The following is a 20,911-nucleotide window of genomic DNA, read 5'->3' as shown; positions in this document are numbered from 1 at the left end:
GGACTACCAAAAATACACAAGGAGGGCACGCCATTACGACCTATTTGTTCGTCAATTAACTCACCATTGTATAATCTGTGTAAATACATAGTAAACATATTAAAAAATATCACGGAATATTCGAAATATAATGCGAAAGACTCGATAGCCTTTCAGCCCAAAGTGAACAATGTGTTGATACAAGATGACGAAGTTTTAATCTCCTTTGACGTTGTATCCCTATTTCCAAGTATTCCCATAAACTTGGCGATTCAGACGATTGAAAGAAAATGGACGAAGATTGAGCACTACACAAAAATACCTACGGACGTATTCATAGATTTAGTAAAATTTTGCATTAAGGATACAAGATATTTCAAATTTGAGGACAAGGTTTATGAGCAACTAAAATGCGATAATAAAAAGATCAGACGTCGAAGAAACACTAAAAGCTTTAAACTCTTACAACCGACAAATTCAATTCACGAAAGAAGAGGAACAGGATCAAAAATTGCCATATCTTGACGCAAAAACAAACACAGACACGGCAATCAACTTAAATTAAATTGGTACCAAAAACCAACAGCTTTGGGACGTCTACTTAACTTTTATTCAAATCTTAGCAAACGTATCATAATCAATACTGCGACGAACTTTATCAGGAGAGTATTCAACATTAGGTTAGGTTATGTGGCAGCCCGATATATCAGGCTCACTTAGTCTATTCAGTCCATTGTGATACCACAGTGGTGAACTTCTCTCTTATCACTGAGTGCTGCCCGATTCCATGTTAAGCTCAATGATAAGGGACCTCCTTTTTATAACCGAGTCCGAACGGCGTTCCACATTCCAGTGAAACCACTTAGAGAAGCTTTGAAACCCTCAGAAATGTCACCAGCATTACTGAGGTGGTATAATCCACCGCTGAAAAACTTTTTGGTGTTCGGTCGTAGCAGGAATCGAACCCACGACCTTACATTGCACCACGGTGGCTCCCCAGTATTCAACATTAGTGATCCTAGTTTTCATTTCGAAAATGGAGAGAAAATCAAAGGAATAATCAATCAGAAATAAAATTTCCTATAGAAATAAAATTTTGACAAAATTTTCTATAGAATTAAAATTTTGGCAAAATTTTCTTAGAAATTAAATTTTGAAGAAATTTTCTATAGAAATTAAAGTTTGACAAAATTTTCAATAGAAATAAAACTTTGACAAAATTTTCGATAGAAATAAAATTTTGACAAAATTGTCTATAGAAATAAAATTTTGACAAAATTTTCTAACGCTCAAAAACAAACCCAGCCAACTAAATACAAATCGATGATTTGAGTTTGGCAAAGGAAAAGAGATATGCTTGCAAATTTGTTTAGGCAGTAGCCGACTATTAAACCCTTTTTCGGACGGTTCAAGTGTATTTCACGTTGGGTTGAGTGAATTACACGAATTTATTCTGATAATTGGTTGATAGTTTTGCTGCAAGTGGAGGATGCTGATGAGGAATGTGGTAATTCCGAAACAGCTGTACATCCAACCATCTTGCAGTCTATAGGGCTTTGCCCAAATAAATTTGACAAGCATACTTTCCCTCTGTTGGTTAAGCTACACTTGTAGTTTAGTCAATGCATGGCTTTAAGCTGAGATCAAAAACAACAATAACGATTGAAGAGAAGCCAACAATAACAAACAAAACGGAATAAAATTTTGACAAAATTTTCTATAGAAATATAATTTTTACAAAATTTCTATAGAAATAAAATTTTGATAAAAATTTCTATAGAAATAAAATGTTGACAAAATTTTGACAAAATTTCTATAGAAATAAAATTTGAACAAAATTTTGTATAGAAATAAAATTTTGACAAAATTTTCTATAGAAATAAACTTTTGACAAAATTAAAAACTACGAAAACAGTAAATGGATTATTTAGTAAAACTAAAACTAAAATCAAAAATGACGATAAAAGCAATGTAATTTATAAGATTAAATGTAAAGGTGACAAATCCAATTTATGTAAAAAGACATATATTGCCACTACAATGACAAAACTAAAAACTAGATTATCTTCTCAAAAATCGGATATTAAAGCCACTGACAAACCCATGGAGCAAAAAACAGCGCTTGCGGCCCACTGTGCGCTGACAGGTCACAAGCCAAACTTAGAAGACGTAAAAATTCTAGACCACGAAAACAACTACATACGCAGATTTACTCTTGAAATGCTGCACATTATCAACACTCCACCTGACGAGAGAATGAATTACAAGAGAGACATTGAGAACTGTGCTCGAATATATAGACATACAATACAAAAACATAAGAGAAATTTAAATTCAGTGTAAAACAGAGTTTGAAGCTTTGCACATCAGAATAAATGTAAAAAGTAATAGTAGTTAAATAATTTATTGTTTGGTTTTGTTTGTTAGTGTTTTTTGTAATTAAATTTGAAAATTTCCGTTTTTTCGTTTCACTTCAGCCTTGAAAACGGTTTTGACGAAGTCAACCTAAATCGACCTCTAGCCGAAAATATGATAAGAATTGCTTAAAAAGAAAAAGGTCAACGATAATCAATCAGAAATAAAATTTCCTATAGAAATAAAATTTTGACAAAATGTTCTATAGAAATAAAATGTTGGCAAAATTTTCTTAGAAATTAAATTTTGAAGAAATTTTCTATAGAAATTAAAGTTTGACAAAATTTTCTATAGAAATAAATTTTTTTTACAAAATTTCTATAGAAATAGAACTTTGACAAAATTTTCTATAGAAATAAAATTTTGACAAAATTTTCTATAGAAATATTTTTTTTACAAAATTTCTATAGAAATAAAATTTTGATAAAAATTTCTACAGAAATAAAATGTTGAAAAAATTTTGAATTTTGATTGAATTTCGACAAAATTTTCTATAGAAACAAAATTTCGACGAAATCTTCTATAGAAATAAATTTTTGTTTGGCTAACAATCACGTGTGAGAATATTTGAAAGAAAATTCACTTACTTGTAAATATTTTCCGTTGATTCCACCACACCTTGTGTTAGGTTCAAACTACGCCCCTTGATGCCATTTTCTTTAGGTGGTGGTGACCACCAGTTTACAACACGACCCACAACTGGAACATGACGTAGAATACCTTCTTGCCAAAGTTTTTCATCACTTTCACGCTGTAAATCGGCAGTGGCTGCCTCAATACCCTAGAAAAAGAAACATCAGTCTTTATTTCTTCCAGTAACTATTTTCTTAATCTTACCCTTTTGACAATTTCGGACATTGTATCCAAAACACGGGAATTCTCTTGGACATTTCTACCCACCGATACCACCAAATCTAATAACTCATCTACATCGGTTTCATGGGTTACCATACCAAAACGTACACATATCAGACCATCCGAACCCTCGCCCAATGAGAAGGCATTATCGGTAGCCTTTAGAGACTCAACCAAATCTGCATTAAGCTTATTTAGCTCTGTTTTAGCTTGATCTGTTAAAAGAGATTCCCAGCCATCGGGTACAAACCGGACGCCACCCATGCCAGCCCATTCGGGTAGATTCACCAACCGCAGGACATCACTTTTCTCAACCAAATGCATAAATGTGGCTTTGTGCTTAATAGTGGCCCGCAATATATCCACATGTGTTTCCAGACTTTGTGCCAAATTCTCGAGATTTTCTGCCGTTGGGGGTTGTTCACCCAAACTTAATTCCAAGGGACAATAACGTATACAGGTGCCATGGGTGGCATGTTCAATGATTTCAAAATCAAACTAAAGTAGTGGAAAATTAAATTTAATTTGTTTTCGTTTGAAAATATTCTATTTTTGCGTTTTCTTACATTTGGACAATCTCTTTGCAAAATTTGACCCAACCATGAATTCAAACGATCAAAGTAAGAGGCATTGCTAACCTTTTCCAATGCCTTAATACCATCGGAACCCCGACTAGTATCATTATCTGGCTGTGTATTAGTGGTTACTGTAATACTACCATCAAATTGAAATACTACTACAGGAGCCGCAGTTTCAAACAGCAACTATAAAAGAGGAAAATTAATAAAAAATTCGGTATTCTTTACCAAGCACTTGGAAACTTACATTAACATCCAAGGGTTTATTGATAACATCCGATAGAGATTTACCCGATTGGGCCCCCGGTGGACGGCTCTATAAAAATAATAAAAATAATTTATTATTTTTAACTTTTTTTGTTACCCATTCCCCATCTTACCAAAACTTTGATACCCTCACATTCAGAGGCCATCTCAAAGAGTATACTACATGTTTGAAAGGCTACATGTATTCGTTCTGAAATAGCATCGCGTCCCATAGCTTGTAAACTCGTCCATAAAGCCAAAGAATTAAGACGCCGCGATAATATGGGATCCTGATCAAAGGCATTCAAGGCAGAATTATGTAGCTGACGATGCAAAAGCTAATTAAGATAGAGATGACAGGTAAATAAAAGTTGCTAATATGTTTAGGTCCAATGTTAGTCTTACCACAATCGGTAAACTGGGAATACCCAGCCAACTACCTAAGGATAAGGTAATGGAATCGACCAAAGAACTTATCTGCAAGAGAATAAAGAATGTTGTATATATCAGGTTGAGAAAGAAAAATTATTTAAAAATATACAAGGGTGATCCGATAAACACTTAGCTCAAAAAATTGAAACAAATATACATATATCTAGTGTTTTAACCCTCTTTAAAAATGCATTTTCGAAGATTCCTTGGCGTCAAAGGTCCATTCATTCCAGCAAAAAAGTCTGGAAGTTGTTCTCAATTCATTACTTTTAATGTATATCCTCTAAAAATGGACTTAATTTCACAAGTGTTTATGAGATAATATATAAAAGTCTTAAATATTACAGCGTACGACTTTTAAAAGTGAAAAAATCGACTTCAAAGAAAAATTCGAATCTGAATTGATAGTCAACAAAAAGTAGAAAGTGGCAACGACAAAAATCGACCGTTTTCTTTATTTTTTTTTTTAAAGTCGAATAATCGACTTTTTCAAATTTGGAAAATCTCTGAAAGTCGTTTAATCGAAAGTTAATCTTTTATTATTTTTAAAAAATCCGAAAGTCGAAAAATTTTAAAATTTTGACAAAGACGAAAAACCTAGATTTGATTCTTATTCTTATATGGAATCCCTGCGAAACTACTCAACTAATGCGGTGTCATTCTAACATTGTTTTCCGATACACAAAATCTAGTCTTTCCAAAACACGAACATAGAATAAATAAAAAATCTAAAACAATCTTTTAGCCCATTCATTTTAATTAATCGAAGGCTTCATAAATTTCGCCCAATCGTCTCGTAAGTTCCATTTGTCCAAATCTAAAAATTCACCCATGGTCCATGGCTAACATTTCAAAATATTGTAAATAAATTTCACCATCACTTACCACCCCAGGACCTTGAGAGCATACCAATGCCGCCAATCCATGACCTGTGGCATGAAGCCAAAGATTATTTGTCTTACAAATTTCATGCATGCGCAGCAAATTATCCACATAACCACACAACGAAGCTCCCACATCGGCAATTACCAAAAGAGGTGTACGATTCGACGATAAATCGATTTGTATTTGTCGTTGTAGAACCGATAAATCCATAGTGCCAAATGTTGTATTAGCCGGTATGAGACGTATAGCATCCAATGGTATACCCAATTGTCTACAGGCATATTGCAATCGCAAAGGAGTTGTATTCTCCGATATATACAAGCAAGGATGAGCCAAAGCGGGTATGCCACCCTCTAAATAGCCAGGACAACGAGAAACAATTGCCAAACGAACAACACGTAAAATAGCATCGGCATTATCATTATGAAAACTACTGGACGGATCCATAAAACGAAACAAGGTACCTAGCCAGTGCGTGGTATCGCCTGCGATACTTCCCGTGACACGCACCAACTGTTTACGATCCAAATGTGAGAGATAGGCAACAATACTATGTGATATCAGGGCCAAATGTGAGACGTCATCTAAAGCGGGCAAAGGAAATTCTGGTTCCTCCTCGGAATCTGTGTAGGAAATCAATATTTCCAATGCCTTAAGAATTTCCGATGGTGGTTTTCGTGTGCCATGTAATTGTTGCAGTAGAGTTGCTGATGATGTGAGGGCAGCTGTATTGGCAGCATTTGGTTGTAAGGCATTGCCATCGGCGCCCAGTGTTAAATCCTGCATCATATCATTTGGAGGTGATGCAGAGTTGCTGGCTTCCATGGGTACAGCTTTAACATTTTCCAAACGTTGTAGGACCTGTGAGGTCTTTAGTTCAAGTTCAGCCAAACCCGAACGTATCTACAGACAAAAGAAGGATATAATTAAAAATTTCTTATCTTTGGCATGATTCGATTTTTTTGTTCATGTTTCTTTAGTACTCACACTTGAAGCTGCTATTTCATTGATGGCTTCTTTCTTATCATCATCGCTTGCACCGGACATTATCGTCACCTACTTGCCTTCGCGCACAGTTGGTGTAGTTAAAACGAATTGTTTGCTGAATATCGTTGTGTTTTTTTATGCAATCTGAAAGGAGATAAAATTTGCCATTAGAATTGTTGGTTTTATAAACTACTCTGGGAATGTGCGCTTCCCTAATGAACGATGTATGTATGTTCATATTTTTATAATATTTGTTCAGCTGTTTGAAATTTTCAGTTGTCAAAATGGGTAATATTGATAGGTTATTCAAACAAATATGAAAAAGGTTTAGGCACACAAAAAAATTGAAATGAAAAAGTCTTGGAAAACGGAAAGATTAAAAAAAAATTATATTCAAAATTGTTGTTTATCCTTGTTTTACCAACAAAAAAAAAAAATGATCTACTTGAACAGACTAATCCAATATTCATTATCTTTGGATAGTACTGAATTATGTTCGATGTTTAAAGGGTGATACGGTCAAAATTTGGTCAAGGGAAAACGCGTGTAAATCGGTGAAATCGTTTGTTTAAAAAATCAAATTAAATTTCTTTTTCAAGTTCAATTAGTATTAAATTCAGGAAAAATATTCAGTTAGGCTTTCGCTTTTCCAAATCCGAATTGCCGGCACTCACGCTTGACACCTGCCATCAGATTTTGTACAGCCACCTTGTCCACCTTCTTCGCCGCAGAAAGCCAGTTTGCCTTGAACTGCTGCTCGTCCTTAGCAGTTTTTTGGTCTTCTTTAGGTTCCGCTTGACAATAGCCCAGTATTTCTCAATTGGGCGGAGCTCTGGCGTGTTGGGAGGGTTCTTGTCCTTGGGAACCACCTGCACGTTGTTGGCGGCGTACCATTCCATGGCCTTTTTACCGTAATGGCAAGATGCCAAATCCGGCAAAACAGTACGGAACAACCGTGTTTCTTCAGGAAAGGCAGCAGACGTTTATTCAAACACTCTTTCACGTAAATTTCTTGGTTGACAGTCCCGGAAGCTATGAAAATGCTGCTTTTCAAGCCACAGGTACAGATGGCTTGCCAAACCAGATATTTCTTTGCGAACTTTGACAGTTTTATGTGCTTGAAAATATCTGCTACCTTTCCCCTTCCTGTCTCGGAAGCTGCTTGTAGTCGGCTTTGACGTAGGTTTCTCGGAGAGAGAGGTTAGGGTTTCGGCAACTCTCTTTGTCGTCTCAGCTGCTTCCGGTTTTCGATTTCCCCCCGATCCAGATCCAGACTTCCTGGCTGTAGACAAACGTTCCCCAAACACTTTAATTACATTTGTAACAGTTGATTTGGCAACTTTTAGCGATTTTGCCAGCTTTGCGTGCGAGTAGCTCGGATTTTCGCGATGCGCGAGCAAAATTTTGATACGCTGCTCTTCTTGCTTGGACGGCATTTTGACAACTGAAGAGTGAATTCCAAAATCAATATAGGAGCAACATTCTACACACACACCTTCAAAATGAGGGGTGTTCAGGTTTTTTAAATGCAAAATTGAAAGAAATACGTCAAGTTTATATTGAGAAAATTTTGATCGTATCACCCTTTATCATCTTGATACTGTAGCATCTATCACGCACAATTGGGGTTAAGTCGATTCTGTTTCGGAAATTTCGATATCAACGACTGGAGAAGACTAGAAGGCCGATTATCGATAAAAATCATGGATATTGTCGCGCGTCCAATCATTATCTAAGGTTGCACAAAAACTTAAATTTCTATCTGTTGAATCGCGAGAAAATCGCCGTATTTCTGAAGCTGTAAACCGATAAATCGAAAACGGTTGTCAAAAGTCCTATCTAGCCAACGGAAACAAGGATTGGCGACCGAAATTATGATACGCTCCCATACGGCAAAATCTGAACTCGAAACTAAACGGTTAACAATTGAACCGATCTAAAGGAAGTCCAAATCGCCCAAAATTGTTTTCCATCTGGACATTACCAGGCCACACAAAGCTCGGAAACTTGGTTTGGAAGTTCTTATAAATCTTACAGACATTAGTACTGGCAAGAGAGGTTTGTAAACATCGATATTACAATTTTTTTCAATAGTAATGAGGCTTCTATGGGAGAGGCATAATGAAATTTCCTTTCAAATGCCACTTAAATTGGATAACTTTGTGATTGTAGTGAAAAAAAAAAAAAATTTTTTTTTCAACTTTTTCAAAATTTTGACCTTTCGATTTGTCTAAAATTAGACTTTTTCAAAATTTTGAAAATGTGACCTTTTGATTTGTCTAAAATTCGACTTTTGCAAAAGTTTTTTTTACAATTTCGACAAAGTCGATTCTTCGTCTTTTTAAAAATTTGACAAGTCGACATTCGACTTTTGCGATTATTGAAAGGTGGACTATTGACGTTGCGATTTTCGACAATGTGGAGAATTTTCTGCAATGGACTAATCTAAATCTGCCACTTCAACAAATGTCTATAATGTTGACTTACTCATGGAGTAGTTTTATATTCAAGTTGTTTTTTATTTTTTATACCCACCACCATATAATGGTTACGGTCATTCCGTTCGTAACACATCGAAATATCGATTTCCCACTATATAAAGTATATATATTCTTGATCAGGGAGAAATTCTAAGACGATATAAGCATGCCCGTCTGTCTGTTGTAATCACGCTACAGCCTTCAATAATGGCGCTATCGTCCTGGAATTTGGCACAGATTCGTCTTTTGTTTGCAGGCAGGTCAAGTTCGAAGATGGACTATATCGGTCCAAGTTTTGATATAGTCCCCATATAAACCGACCTCCCTATTTGGGGTCTTGGGCTTATAAAAACTGTAGTTTTTATCCAATTTGCCTGAAATTGGAAATCTAGAGGTATTTTAAGACCATCAAAAAGTGTACCGAAAATGGTGCCAATCGGTCCATGTTTTGGTATAGCGCCCATATGAACCGATTTCCCGATTTTGCTTCTTGGGCGTCTAGAAAGTATATTTTCTATCTGATTAGCCTGAAATTGGAAATCTAGAGGTAGGACCATAAAGAGGTGTGCTGAAAATGGGGTGTGTCGGTCCATGTTTCGATAGAGCCCCCATATAGACCGATCTCCCCCGATATTACTTCTTGGGCTTCTAGAATCCATAGTTGTAATCCAATTTACCTGAAATTTGAAATCTAGAGGTACTCTATGACCTTAAAATCGTGGGCTTCTATAATCCGTAGTTTTTACCCAATTTGCCTGAATTTGGAAATCTATAGGTATTCTAGGAAAATAAAGAGACGTGCCGACAATGGTGATTATCGGTCCATGTTTTGATATAGGACCCATATATACCGATCTCCCGATTTTAATTCTTGGGCTTCTAGAAACCGTAGTTTTTATCCAATTTGCCTGAAATTGGAAATGTAGAGGTATTCTAGAAAAATAAAGAGATATGCCGAAAATGGTGATTATCGGTCCATGTTTTGATATAGCCCCCACATAGACCGATCTCCCGATTTTACTTCTTGGTCTTCTAGAATCCGTAGTTTTTACCCAATTTGCCTGAAATTGAAAATCTAGAGGTATTCTAGGAAAATAAAGAGATGTGCCGACAATGGTGATTATCGGTCCATGTTTTGATATAGGACCCATATAGACCGATCTCCCGATTTTACTTCTTGGGCTTCTAGAAACCGTAGTTTTTATCCAATTTGCCTGAAATTGGAAATCTAGAGGTATTCTAGGTGTGCCGAATATATTGAGTATCGGTACAGTTTTTGATATAGCCCCCTTATAAACCGGCCCTCCGATTTGTGGTCTAGATTCTAGAACTACAACTAAATGTACTGAATATTGTGTGTATCCTTCCATGTTTTGGTACAGCCCCCATTGCACCGAACTCCCGATTTAACTCCTAGGGTTTCTAGAAATTCTAGTTTTTATCCGATTTGCCACAAAATGAAAATATACTGGCATTTTAGACCCATAACAAAGTGTATATGATTTAGTTTTATCGGTCCATTTGGTAAGGCCTCCATATAGACCTGAATGCGTAGCACCGAGAAATAAAATAAATAAAAACACAAGGATTTAGTTTTTCTTTTCAATGATGTTTCAATAAAACGTAATTTTATTGAATTTTTGGGAGATTATTATTTACCTTTTACAAAACAATCGTTGGACGGACGTAATCCAGTAACGAATAATAACAAAAGTTAGACGCCGCAAGACGGTAATGGCGCGACTCGTTAGAAAAATGTAACGAATTGTGCTGAAAGCACAGAGCTGCATCCAGAGCTTAGGGTACATTTTCTAGCGAGGGGGAAATTGTCATTTTACAAGATTTTAAGTCCCCATCTAACGAATAAATTTTGACCTTACGAATTTGAACTTAAACATTCCGCCCGCCTTGCAACATCCAGCTATGTTGTAATTGAAATTCATTAATACATAGACATTACATACAATATTTTAATATCAAAATAAATATAAAATGCGATGTCAGTTTCATTTTCAAATTGAGCAATTTTTTTTTTTTTTTATTAGTTCTTTAAATTTTTTTCAAACTTCATGAATTCTTAACTAAATGCTCGTAGAGCCGTTGACCCGGAGGGTCTGCAGTGTCTGGGTTATTGGCCAGGATGACCTACGACACTTATGGTTGGCATTGACCTGACACTATCCAGCCAAACATCGTTAGCTGCGCCAATGGGAATCCAGGACTCGAAAATATTTGTGTCTTTAGAACCCGTGCGTAGACATCGGGCCCTAGAACCAACCCCACCCCGGAAGGACGGTAAAACCTTGGGTCGGCCAGCTGGAGACACTCGAAATGTTCCCGTATCGTATCTGGAGCCGACGACGATGGGGTGACAACACGGGTCAGGTCTGTTACCCGGGCAGAAAAAACCAATTTACTTTCTGCATTGTGTCGGGAGACAGCAACAAGCGGACAAAATGCGTCTTGCGACGTCATCGCTGAGACAAGCCGTAGGCTGAGAGCTAAACTGCTACAAATCATACTGTACCCCGCACACGGGTCGAGGACAGCTCGGACAGGAATTCGACGATCGGACAAGACAAGCAAGAGGACTATAGTGGGACCAAGCGTGACGATTGGTTGTAGAACCAACATCGGATCAGATAGGGGAGCGGTATTCGTGATACAGTACGCGGACGAGTTAACGGACGAACTTGACTTGGACTTTCTCTTCGACAAGGTTTGAGCGGAAGGACGTTGTTGCTGGTCAAATGAATGTAGCAGCGTATGGTGGCTATCTCCACATTCGCGGCACCTCTCGCGACTATTGCAGGTCGATCGCATGTGAGACCTGCCCAGACAGTTTGAACATACCCGATGCAACACTACAGTGCGCAATCGTTGCTCCAAACGCGTGTTCAAAAATTTGCGACACGACCGTAGATTGTGACTTCGCATACACAACACACAGACATTCGAGTGCCCTCTTTTATTCACACCTGAATTCTTTTGGGCAGTCCCCGTAGGGGATGACGATGGTTTGGCTACGTTGGTTGCGGATACGTCAGCAGGAGCCGTATCAGCCCCCGACGGAGGGACAACTTTCTGCGTCGGTACTACCCCTTGTGAAGAGGCGACGACTGGGGTCATCCCGACGTCAGGGACCTGCTCGATGGCTGGTAACGGCTCGCGGAGAACCGGTGCAACATTATTTTCTAAAATCTCTTTTTCCTCATCGGACATCGGGACGTCATCCTCGTAGTCAGGGAGAGTCTTAACAATTTCCCTCATATTTTCCATTGTACTGCGAAAAGAAAGATGACGCTTACTATATGAACGATCGAAAACTATTCGGTCAGTATGACCAATTTTACCACCGGTCGTCTTACAACACCGTTTGCCGTTCTCACGTCTGCAACTCTAACGCGACCGTCAGATCCTGGGTGGACGTCATCCACACGACCTAATTTCCACGATGTAGGAGGCAATTGCTCATCACGAATTACTACCAAGTCCCCTACTTCGATATCACGCTGCGGAAATTTCCATTTATACCTTTTCTGTAAGCCTTTCAAATATTCATCTTTCCACCGTAAGCAGAACTGTTGCGACAGCGCCTTCATTTTCCTAAATCGATGCACCAAATGAAGTGGTGATTCCTCCTCTAACTGTTCAGGAGGCGCCAAGATCGGAGATCCTACCAAAAAATGGCCAGGCGTAAGTGCTACCAATTCTTGAGAACTTTCACTCATTGGGCACAACGGCCTAGAATTTAAACAAGCCTCAATTCTCGAAAGAACAGTCGAAAACTCTTCAAATGTAAATTTGAATCCTGATGCATGTTTCCTAAAATGCGTCTTGAAGCTTTTGACAGCAGCTTCCCAGAGACCACCCATATGTGGCGCCCCGGCAGGGATAAACTGCCAGGAAAGCTGCTGAAACTGGTATGCGGAACACACCTTATCACGTCCCTCCTTAAGAACACTTCTCAATTCTTTTTCCATTTCGCGTGAAGCGCCTACAAAATTTGTACCATTATCCGAAAAAATGGTCTTGGGACAACCACGCCGAGATATAAATCTGTGAAAGGCAGCCAGAAATGTTGTCGTAGACAAGTCCGATGTGGCTTCCAAGTGTATGGCCTTCGTCGAAAAGCATACAAAAACGCAAACATAACCCTTTGTTATCTTACATGCGCGCCCTATAAATGACTTAATTTCGAAAGGCCCCGCAAAATCAACGCCAGTCGTAGTAAACGGTCTGGTAAGCACAGTTCTCTCCGGTGGGAGAGCCGCCATGATCTGCGTACCAGACTTCTTCCTATCCAACAGACACCGTTTACACCGGTTAATAGTCGATCTAATCAAAGATGTTAAACGAGGAATCCAATACTCTATCCGAATAAGACGTAGAACCAACTGGTTCCCTCCGTGAATAGATATGTCGTGAACATATTTCACCAGTAACCTAGCGAATCTACTATTATACGGCACTATAATTGGATGTCGCTCACTATACGACAGGGTAGGACACCTACTCAAACGACCATTCAACCTCATAACCCCCTCCTCATCCAGGAATGGATTCAATGACAACAACGAGGTCCTGGAACCTAACGGTTTCTTTTCCATCAAAAAACGGCACTCATCTGGATAATGAGCCCTTTGAGAAAGAACAGCTAGACGTAATCTCACTGCCTTTAATTCAGTTGCCGTCAACGTCGTGTCGTGATACACATTTCGACTAGCATGTGAATAATGGGTCCTGTGATAAAACCTAAATATATATGCGATGACTCGTAGAGCCCTATCTAACGAAGAAAATCTCTCTAAAATGTCCTCATAGTTCGTAAAAAACGATGCGTGAGTCTTGACCGCCCGTACCTCAACGTCAGTCTCAAGAGGGGTCAAATCACTAATATCCCACTGAGAACTAGCTGAGCACAGCCACTCTGGTCCATGCCACCAAAGCGTTGAAACTGCCAACTCTGCAGGCGACACTCCGCGACTTCCCAAGTCGGCCGGATTGTCCTCAGAACGAACATGGTACCAATTCTGTCCCCCAGTATTCTCCTGAATCCTACATACGCGATTCGCAACGAAAGTAGACCACGTAGATGGCGTCTTTCGAAGCCAAGAGCGGACGATCGTAGAATCCGTCCAACAATAAACACGTCGAAATTCAATATCTAACTCCCTGGCTATAGACTTGTAAAGTTCTGAGGCCAAAACTGCCCCACAAAGCTCCAAACGTGGCAAAGATATAGATTTGATGGGGGCTACCTTAGTCTTACAAGATAGCAAATGGGTGAAGATTTGTCCCTGCGGCGTAACCACACGAACATATACTACCCCCGCGTATGCTTTTTCCGAGGCGTCGGAAAAAACATGTAATTCTACCTCACAGTCTGTGGAGTAATTGACCCATCGAGGAATACGAACGTGATTCACATCCTGATAGGTCTCGACAAACTTTCGCCATTGTCGCTCAGTTTGTAACGGAAGAGACTCGTCCCATCCTATCTTATCCAACCAAACCTGTTGCATAATTATCTTCGCCACTATAATAACTGGCCCCAGCCAGCCAACAGGGTCAAATAGCCTAGCTATAGCCGATAAAACCTCTCTCTTCGTAAACCGAGATTTTCGCTCAATCGGTTTCATCTCAAAATAAAATAAGTCCAACTGCGCATTCCACCTAATACCCAACGGCTTCGAACTACTAGCTTCAACAAACTCCAGTAATTTGGCGTCAACCAAATGGTCAGCCGAAAGCGATTCTAAAATGGCTAGCTCATTAGAAGTCCACTTCCTCAGTTCGAACTTTGCCGATGATAGTACTCTAATCAATTGGTCCCTAGATTCTACAGCAGTATCCACGTCATGGTACCCTGTCAAAACATCATCCACGTACATGCACCTTCGTAGAATATGTGCCGCGTGGGGATAGTCATCTTCGGAGTCATCGGCCAATTGCAATAACGTCCGTATGGCTAAATAGGGAGCACAATTCACTCCAAATGTCACGGTCTGCAGCTCATAGTCTTGTACATCTTTTTGTGGGGAGTCCCTAAAGACAATTCGCTGCAGAGAAGTATGGGCCGAATTTACCCTAATTTGGCGGTACATCTGTGTGATGTCGCAATTAAAAACATATCTGAAAAATCTCCACCTCAAAATCAAATGAACCAATTCCAATTGTAATGTGGGTCCCACATAAAGAATGTCGTTCAGACTTTTACCATTTGAGGTCTTATGCGAAGCATTAAAGACAACTCGAAGTTTGGACGTCAATTTGTCCGGATTGATTACCGGGTGGTGTGGCAAATAACACACAGTTTGATCTGCAGGAGAAGTCGACGACACTGGTCTCATATGTTGCAAGTCCAAATATTCTTTAATCACCCCGTCATACATTAATTTTGTTTCAGGCTTTCGTAAAAGCGAAGCCTCACCACGAATAAACTGCTTCAAACAACTTGTCCGCGAATGTCCAAGCAAAACTTGTCCCTTTAATTCGGGTTTTATCGGAAGAGTCACTACGTATCTTCCATCGGAATCCCTATATGTGGTATTCTTAAAATTTTCTTCACAAAATTTATCTGCGGGAGAACAAATTGCCCGTCTTGGTAAGTCCTCTAATTCCCAAAACCGAAGAAGAGTCTTGTCAAGACCATCTTCTTCCATAAATTCAACAGTCGTTGAAAAAACCGTCACATTAGAAGTGGGAATTGAACCAGTAATGAGCCAACCGAAGACTGTCTGTTGAGCAATCAACGATCCTAAAATACCAGACCGAACCCCCTGTAATATAATTCTGGGATACACGTCTGCCCCCAACAATAGATCAACCGGACGACTATCGAACAGATTAGGATCAGCTAAACGTAAATTAGGCAAACGTGACATATAATTCCGACCCACTTGGAAAGACGGTAAATTCCCAGAAATCTTAGGCAGGACCAACGCAGTCGCCTCTACCAAGACCGATTCATCTATTGGTGACCCTATACTCAGAGGGCAAATACCTCGAGAAGTTATCGAAACCGATTGATTCACGCCCGATATCGAAGACGTCGCACTCGTTATCGAAATCCTAAGCAACTTTTGCATTTTTTCGGTAATAAAGGAGGCTTCCGATGCTGGGTCAATAAGAGCCCGAGCTGGGTACGTCATACCCTGATGAACGATGTTCACCATAGCCGTCCCTAATAGTACCGACCTGTTCTGGGAAACATGAAACACTTGCCTGGCCGAAGTACCAGACACGATTCCAGACGAAGTGGAAGGCTGCGGGTCAATCAAACCGCTAGAATCCGTAGGACGAGCGGCCGAAACTGTCGAAGACGTAGTCGCCACATTCGTAGAATGGGAAAAATCGCGATGAAGCAAAGTATGATGCCTTCCTTGACACTTCTCACAACTGCGAGATGTAGCACAGTTGTTAACGTCATGTCTACGAGATAGACAATTGAAACAACAGCGGTACCGTTTCACAGCAGTCAACCGATCATTCACAGAAAGATTCCTAAATCTCGGACAAACACGAAGATGATGGCTTTGTCGTGGACAAAGAACACACATCTTATCGACGGAATCTCTAGAAGAATGAGAAGTGTATTGCGAATTACGCGACCTAGATGGCGAAGATTTCGGAGCTGCATTCGTAAAATGCGTTCGCAGTTTCCTGCCATCAGTTTTCTTCGAAGCATCGATACCCTTCAAATCGCGGAGACACGTGAGTGTCTGAATCCTTTCCGTAAGAAAACGATCCATGTCCACCCAAGACGACAACGCAGACTTATCACTTATACCCTGTTCCCACAAAGTAACACTAATCTTCGGTAGACGTTGCACACACAAATATATCAAAATCGGATCCCAATCGTTCGTAGGAACGTTATTCACAGCCATCGCCGAAATACATGCATTCATACCACGCTGCAAGTTCTTCAACCCAGAACTTGTCTCGGTGTCTAAGACCGGAAGGTCAAAAAGAAGCTTCAATTGATTGCTGACTAAAATTCTCAAGTTGTCATAAGTTTCCTTTAACGTCCTCCAAGCTAACTCGAAACTCCTATCAGTGAGAGGAAATCTTCTTACAACTTCACGGGCGTCGCCACTAGTCTTTTTGAGCAAATGACACAAGCGCTCAATATCACTCAGACGGGAATTTTTTACATAAACAGCAGTAAACAAATCCCTAAATGTTGGCCAAGACTGAAAGTCACCATCGAAAACCTCAATATCGCATGGTGGTAAAGCCAAACTATGGACCGCACCATGGTCAACACCTAACAAAAGAGAATTTCCCGATACATCCACATTACCAGAACGAGCAGAAATATCCGCCACATCGGCCTGCTGTATAGGAGTTGACGCCCTAGGAACGGCTTTTAGACCGTCTATTTTCCTTTCGATAGAGGAAACAATACGAATATAGGCATCATAAGTTGCCTCATACTTGCCGTCAGCAGATTCTACCTTTCCCTTATCTGAATCCTCCTGAAGATCGTCTAAACACTCCTCATACCTCTCTTTCACTTTCTCCCAGAGTGATTTCGCCTCTTCGACCTGAGCCCTTAGAGAATAAACATCTAAATTCTCCTCCTTCAAAGAGCTAACCCGTGTCCCAAACTTCACAACCGCATCAGCGGCTCTAATGAATCGCGCGAATGTATTAACTGGCATATTGAAAATAATTTAGCGTCACAAAAATTCACAAAAACTCGTAAAGTATGTGAACACGCACTTATCGACAGCGAAAACTGGCCGAAAAATCAATAAATTTGCACAAAATGCCCAAAAATGCAAAAACAAAAATTTACAAAATTTTTCTTTCAGTGTATCAAATTCTCACACTTCACCGAAATTACCACAAAATTTCTTGAAGTGTAAACAATTGTTCGTAAAACAACCACTTCAAAACTTAAAATCAAAAATTTCAAACAATTTGTAAACTATTGGACTATTTTTCTCTCAGTGTAGAGACAATTAATTTTCGTTCAGAGTACCGAATCACAAAATATTTTTCCCCGTGTACAAAAAAATGGGCAAATTATTCAAGTCAAATTCTAAAAATCTCAAAATTCTACTAAAATCTTCGAACTATTTCTCTCAGTGTATGAATGAATTTACGAAAATTACGCTCAGTGTATCGAAGAATACTGCCGCTGTATCAAAACTTCACACACGAAAACCAGATGATCAAAAAATTCAACAAATTATAAGAAATTATAAAAAAATGTCTGTAAGACCAAATGTAGGGTGCACGGACTGTAAAATACACCTCTACACTTCCACGCCAAATAATCTCCCCAAAAAAAATCAAATATCGCAAATAATAAAAGATATAGAAATAAAAATATATACGTAATATATATGATAAAATAAAAATTATACGATCGTACCGGACCGCCTGTAGGGTGCACAGTGACCAAAACGATAATTTTTACTAATGCGCGTAACGCTAATGGGTCATACAACACGATAACCCAAAAAACTCAATTTCAAAAATTTTTATAATTTTCTTCAAAATATTTACAACTCGCGGCCCCGTGAGGGTTAACAAATAAACCAAAGAAACACAGCTCAAAAAAAAAATATGTATGTATATACGTGTGTGTATCACTGATCATACGTAGGTATGTAATTCAAACGTTGACTGCAGTGACGATTGATGTTTGTTTACAATAGTAATACGACCAACAGAGCCTTTGGAGTCTGCGTGTATTTTGTTATTGTTTTATTTACTTCAAGTTAAAGGCAACGTAATTGCAAATAATGTTTTGAAGTAAATAAGCAATTGTCAACGTTTAAATTCACCACACAACACCAATATATACAATAGATTTTTTTCACTTTTTATTTTGACTATTCTTTCACTTGAATATCTTTTAGCAAAACGAAATAAAACAAACAAAAGAAACGTACGTATGTATGTAGCAACGAATGTGTGTTTTTTGAAATGCAATTTGCCGTCGGCAAAACGAAATAATTGAATCAATGTTGTAAAACGACCGCGGTTTAAATTTAAAACACTCGCGATTTGCTCAATTATTTTAATAAAACACTGACATACGCACCTGTGTGTTGATAAATAATTATTTAAATAAATTTTCAATATAAATCCTTCACAAATATGGCTGCAAAGTGGCTGCTTTTTGTTGTTGCTTCACAATATCAGCACTTTCCTTTGAAAAAAAGACAAAACAAAATCCTTTATTAATTGCTGTAAGCAAGTATCCGGCTCGATTGGACCAATGAATGCGTAGCACCGAGAAATAAAATAAATAAAAACACAAGGATTTAGTTTTTCTTTTCAATGATGTTTCAATAAAACGTAATTTTATTGAATTTTTGGGAGATTATTATTTACCTTTTACAAAACAATCGTTGGACGGACGTAATCCAGTAACGAATAATAACAAAAGTTAGACGCCGCAAGACGGTAATGGCGCGACTCGTTAGAAAAATGTAACGAATTGTGCTGAAAGCACAGAGCTGCATCCAGAGCTTAGGGTACATTTTCTAGCGAGGGGGAAATTGTCATTTTACAAGATTTTAAGTCCCCATCTAACGAATAAATTTTGACCTTACGAATTTGAACTTAAACAAGACCGATTTCACTTATTGAGAAGGCGCACTGATCATGAAAATTGTTTGAAACTGAATGCAAAATTTCCAGATTTAAATAATTGGGACGAAAATTCACAGATGTTAGATTTCAAATCAAGGCGTTCTTGCACTTACAAGAGATGTTTATGATTCCTCTAAAACTCAAACAAAAAATGGTTCTTATAAATCCAGAATCTGATCTAGTCTTCATAGGTAAAATCTTTACATTTATCTGTGGGAAGCGAACTGGTTGAACTGATCTGCTTGGGAAAATATCTGTCATCAAACTCCTCTGAAACTTTCAAAGACAACTATTATATTTGATTTATGGTGGTGGTTATTTAAGATTTGGCCCGGCCGAACTTCTACTGTATATACTTGTTTTATTGTTTCTTATTTTTATGTATTTTAATTAATAATTAATAAAATTTATTTTTTTATATTTTAATAATTTTTCTTATATATTTAAAATAATTTTTTGTTATTTGCTTTAATTATTTTTTTCAAATTAAATTAGTTATTAATACTATTTATGGGATTTTTTTACACTCTTCTACCTTTTTTATAATTTATGATTATTGTTATTTTTGTAGATTTGTAATCCACTTTTTTTGTCCTTTTCGCTTGGATTCGTAACAAAAGAAAAATTAAATAATTTTATATCTATACATTAGTGGTTTCATACGTAAAACATTGAGGGTTTTAGAGACAATCACTATGGTTCAACGAAATAGTATGCGTACATAGGTTCAACAGCAAGAACACACAGTTTCACTCAAAAACTGAAGTACCAATCAACTGCTATGAAATACAGAAATTTTTATCTGATTTATGTGTGTTTCGCAAATGTTGATTCTTTTATATTAAATAATAGACTTTCCCCAGAAACTTTATATTAATACTTTAGTTTGTTAGTCATCATCTATCGTATTGACTGATAATAATCCACTCACCATGGGTTGGTGATATAAGTATAAATTTGCCCATCCTTTGTAAATTATCAAAATATCACGACAATTTATCAATGCGCGTCTGACAGTTGTTATCACGCTAGGGTCTACAAAAATGGAGTTAACATAAGTTATTTGTCTGCAAGCATGTTTCGATATAGTAAAAACCGAACTAATCGATTTTGTGTGAGTTCTAGATAGACACTACAATTTTAATCCGATTTGCCAGAATTTGGAAGATTTTTGGCCCACAAGGACCTGTGCTAAATATGGTTCATAGCGGTGTATGTTTTGGTACGTAGATCCCTCTATTTGATTTCTTGGACACATCAATTTTTATCGGTTTTGTCTGAAATTGTAAATCTGGTGGTATTTTGAAAAATCGACAATCATGTGCGGCGAATATGGTGTATATTGTTTCCCAGCAAACAAATTTGGAAGTTTTTTAGGCACAGCGTTGCCAATTTAGCTTTTTTCCCGCTAGATTTGGCTTTTTTTGAAGACGTTTA

The 20,911-nt window shown here is 38.1% G+C and overlaps 3 protein-coding genes across 6 annotated transcripts in view; all 3 read right to left on the bottom strand.

The window, feature by feature from the left end:
• The window catches only part of LOC142231507 (pyridoxal-dependent decarboxylase domain-containing protein 1), a 31,611-nt gene that overhangs the window by 1,989 nt on the left and 8,711 nt on the right, over window positions 1-20,911 (bottom strand). For all 3 annotated transcript variants that reach the window (XM_075302115.1, XM_075302116.1, XM_075302113.1), the window contains exons 2-9: window positions 6,378-6,521; window positions 5,391-6,293; window positions 4,479-4,550; window positions 4,208-4,411; window positions 4,075-4,143; window positions 3,816-4,013; window positions 3,232-3,747; window positions 2,982-3,175 (exon numbers count right to left, since the gene is read on the bottom strand). In XM_075302115.1, coding sequence (XP_075158230.1) covers window positions 2,982-3,175; window positions 3,232-3,747; window positions 3,816-4,013; window positions 4,075-4,143; window positions 4,208-4,411; window positions 4,479-4,550; window positions 5,391-6,293; window positions 6,378-6,437 — 2,216 coding nt within the window. In that variant the 5' untranslated portion in view covers window positions 6,438-6,521. The remainder of the gene's footprint in view (window positions 1-2,981; window positions 3,176-3,231; window positions 3,748-3,815; window positions 4,014-4,074; window positions 4,144-4,207; window positions 4,412-4,478; window positions 4,551-5,390; window positions 6,294-6,377; window positions 6,522-20,911) is intronic.
• LOC142231508 (uncharacterized) lies at window positions 10,446-19,458 on the bottom strand. Of its 2 annotated transcripts, XM_075302118.1 has the most exons (3): window positions 19,214-19,458; window positions 18,921-19,028; window positions 10,446-12,140 (listed from the first exon to the last, which is right to left on the bottom strand). In XM_075302118.1, exon 3 carries the CDS (start codon window positions 12,134-12,136, stop codon window positions 11,012-11,014), a length of 1,125 nt encoding a protein of 374 aa, XP_075158233.1. In that variant the 5' UTR covers window positions 12,137-12,140; window positions 18,921-19,028; window positions 19,214-19,458; the 3' UTR covers window positions 10,446-11,011. The 2 variants fall into 2 exon arrangements, with proteins under 2 accessions (XP_075158233.1, XP_075158232.1); XM_075302117.1 differs by lacking the exon at window positions 19,214-19,458 and having other exon boundaries at window positions 18,921-19,140.
• On the bottom strand, window positions 12,184-17,526 carry LOC142231376 (uncharacterized). Its single transcript, XM_075301987.1, has one exon. The coding sequence runs from the start codon at window positions 17,524-17,526 to the stop codon at window positions 12,184-12,186; it is 5,343 nt and encodes a 1,780-aa protein (XP_075158102.1).

The sequence above is a fragment of the Haematobia irritans genome, chromosome 3 (genome assembly GCF_050003625.1).
Source record: "Haematobia irritans isolate KBUSLIRL chromosome 3, ASM5000362v1, whole genome shotgun sequence".
In the NCBI taxonomy this organism is placed as follows: domain Eukaryota; kingdom Metazoa; phylum Arthropoda; class Insecta; order Diptera; family Muscidae; genus Haematobia; species Haematobia irritans.
The sequence above is the reverse complement of the archived record's forward strand: the minus strand, read 5'-3'. Positions and strand labels throughout refer to the sequence as shown.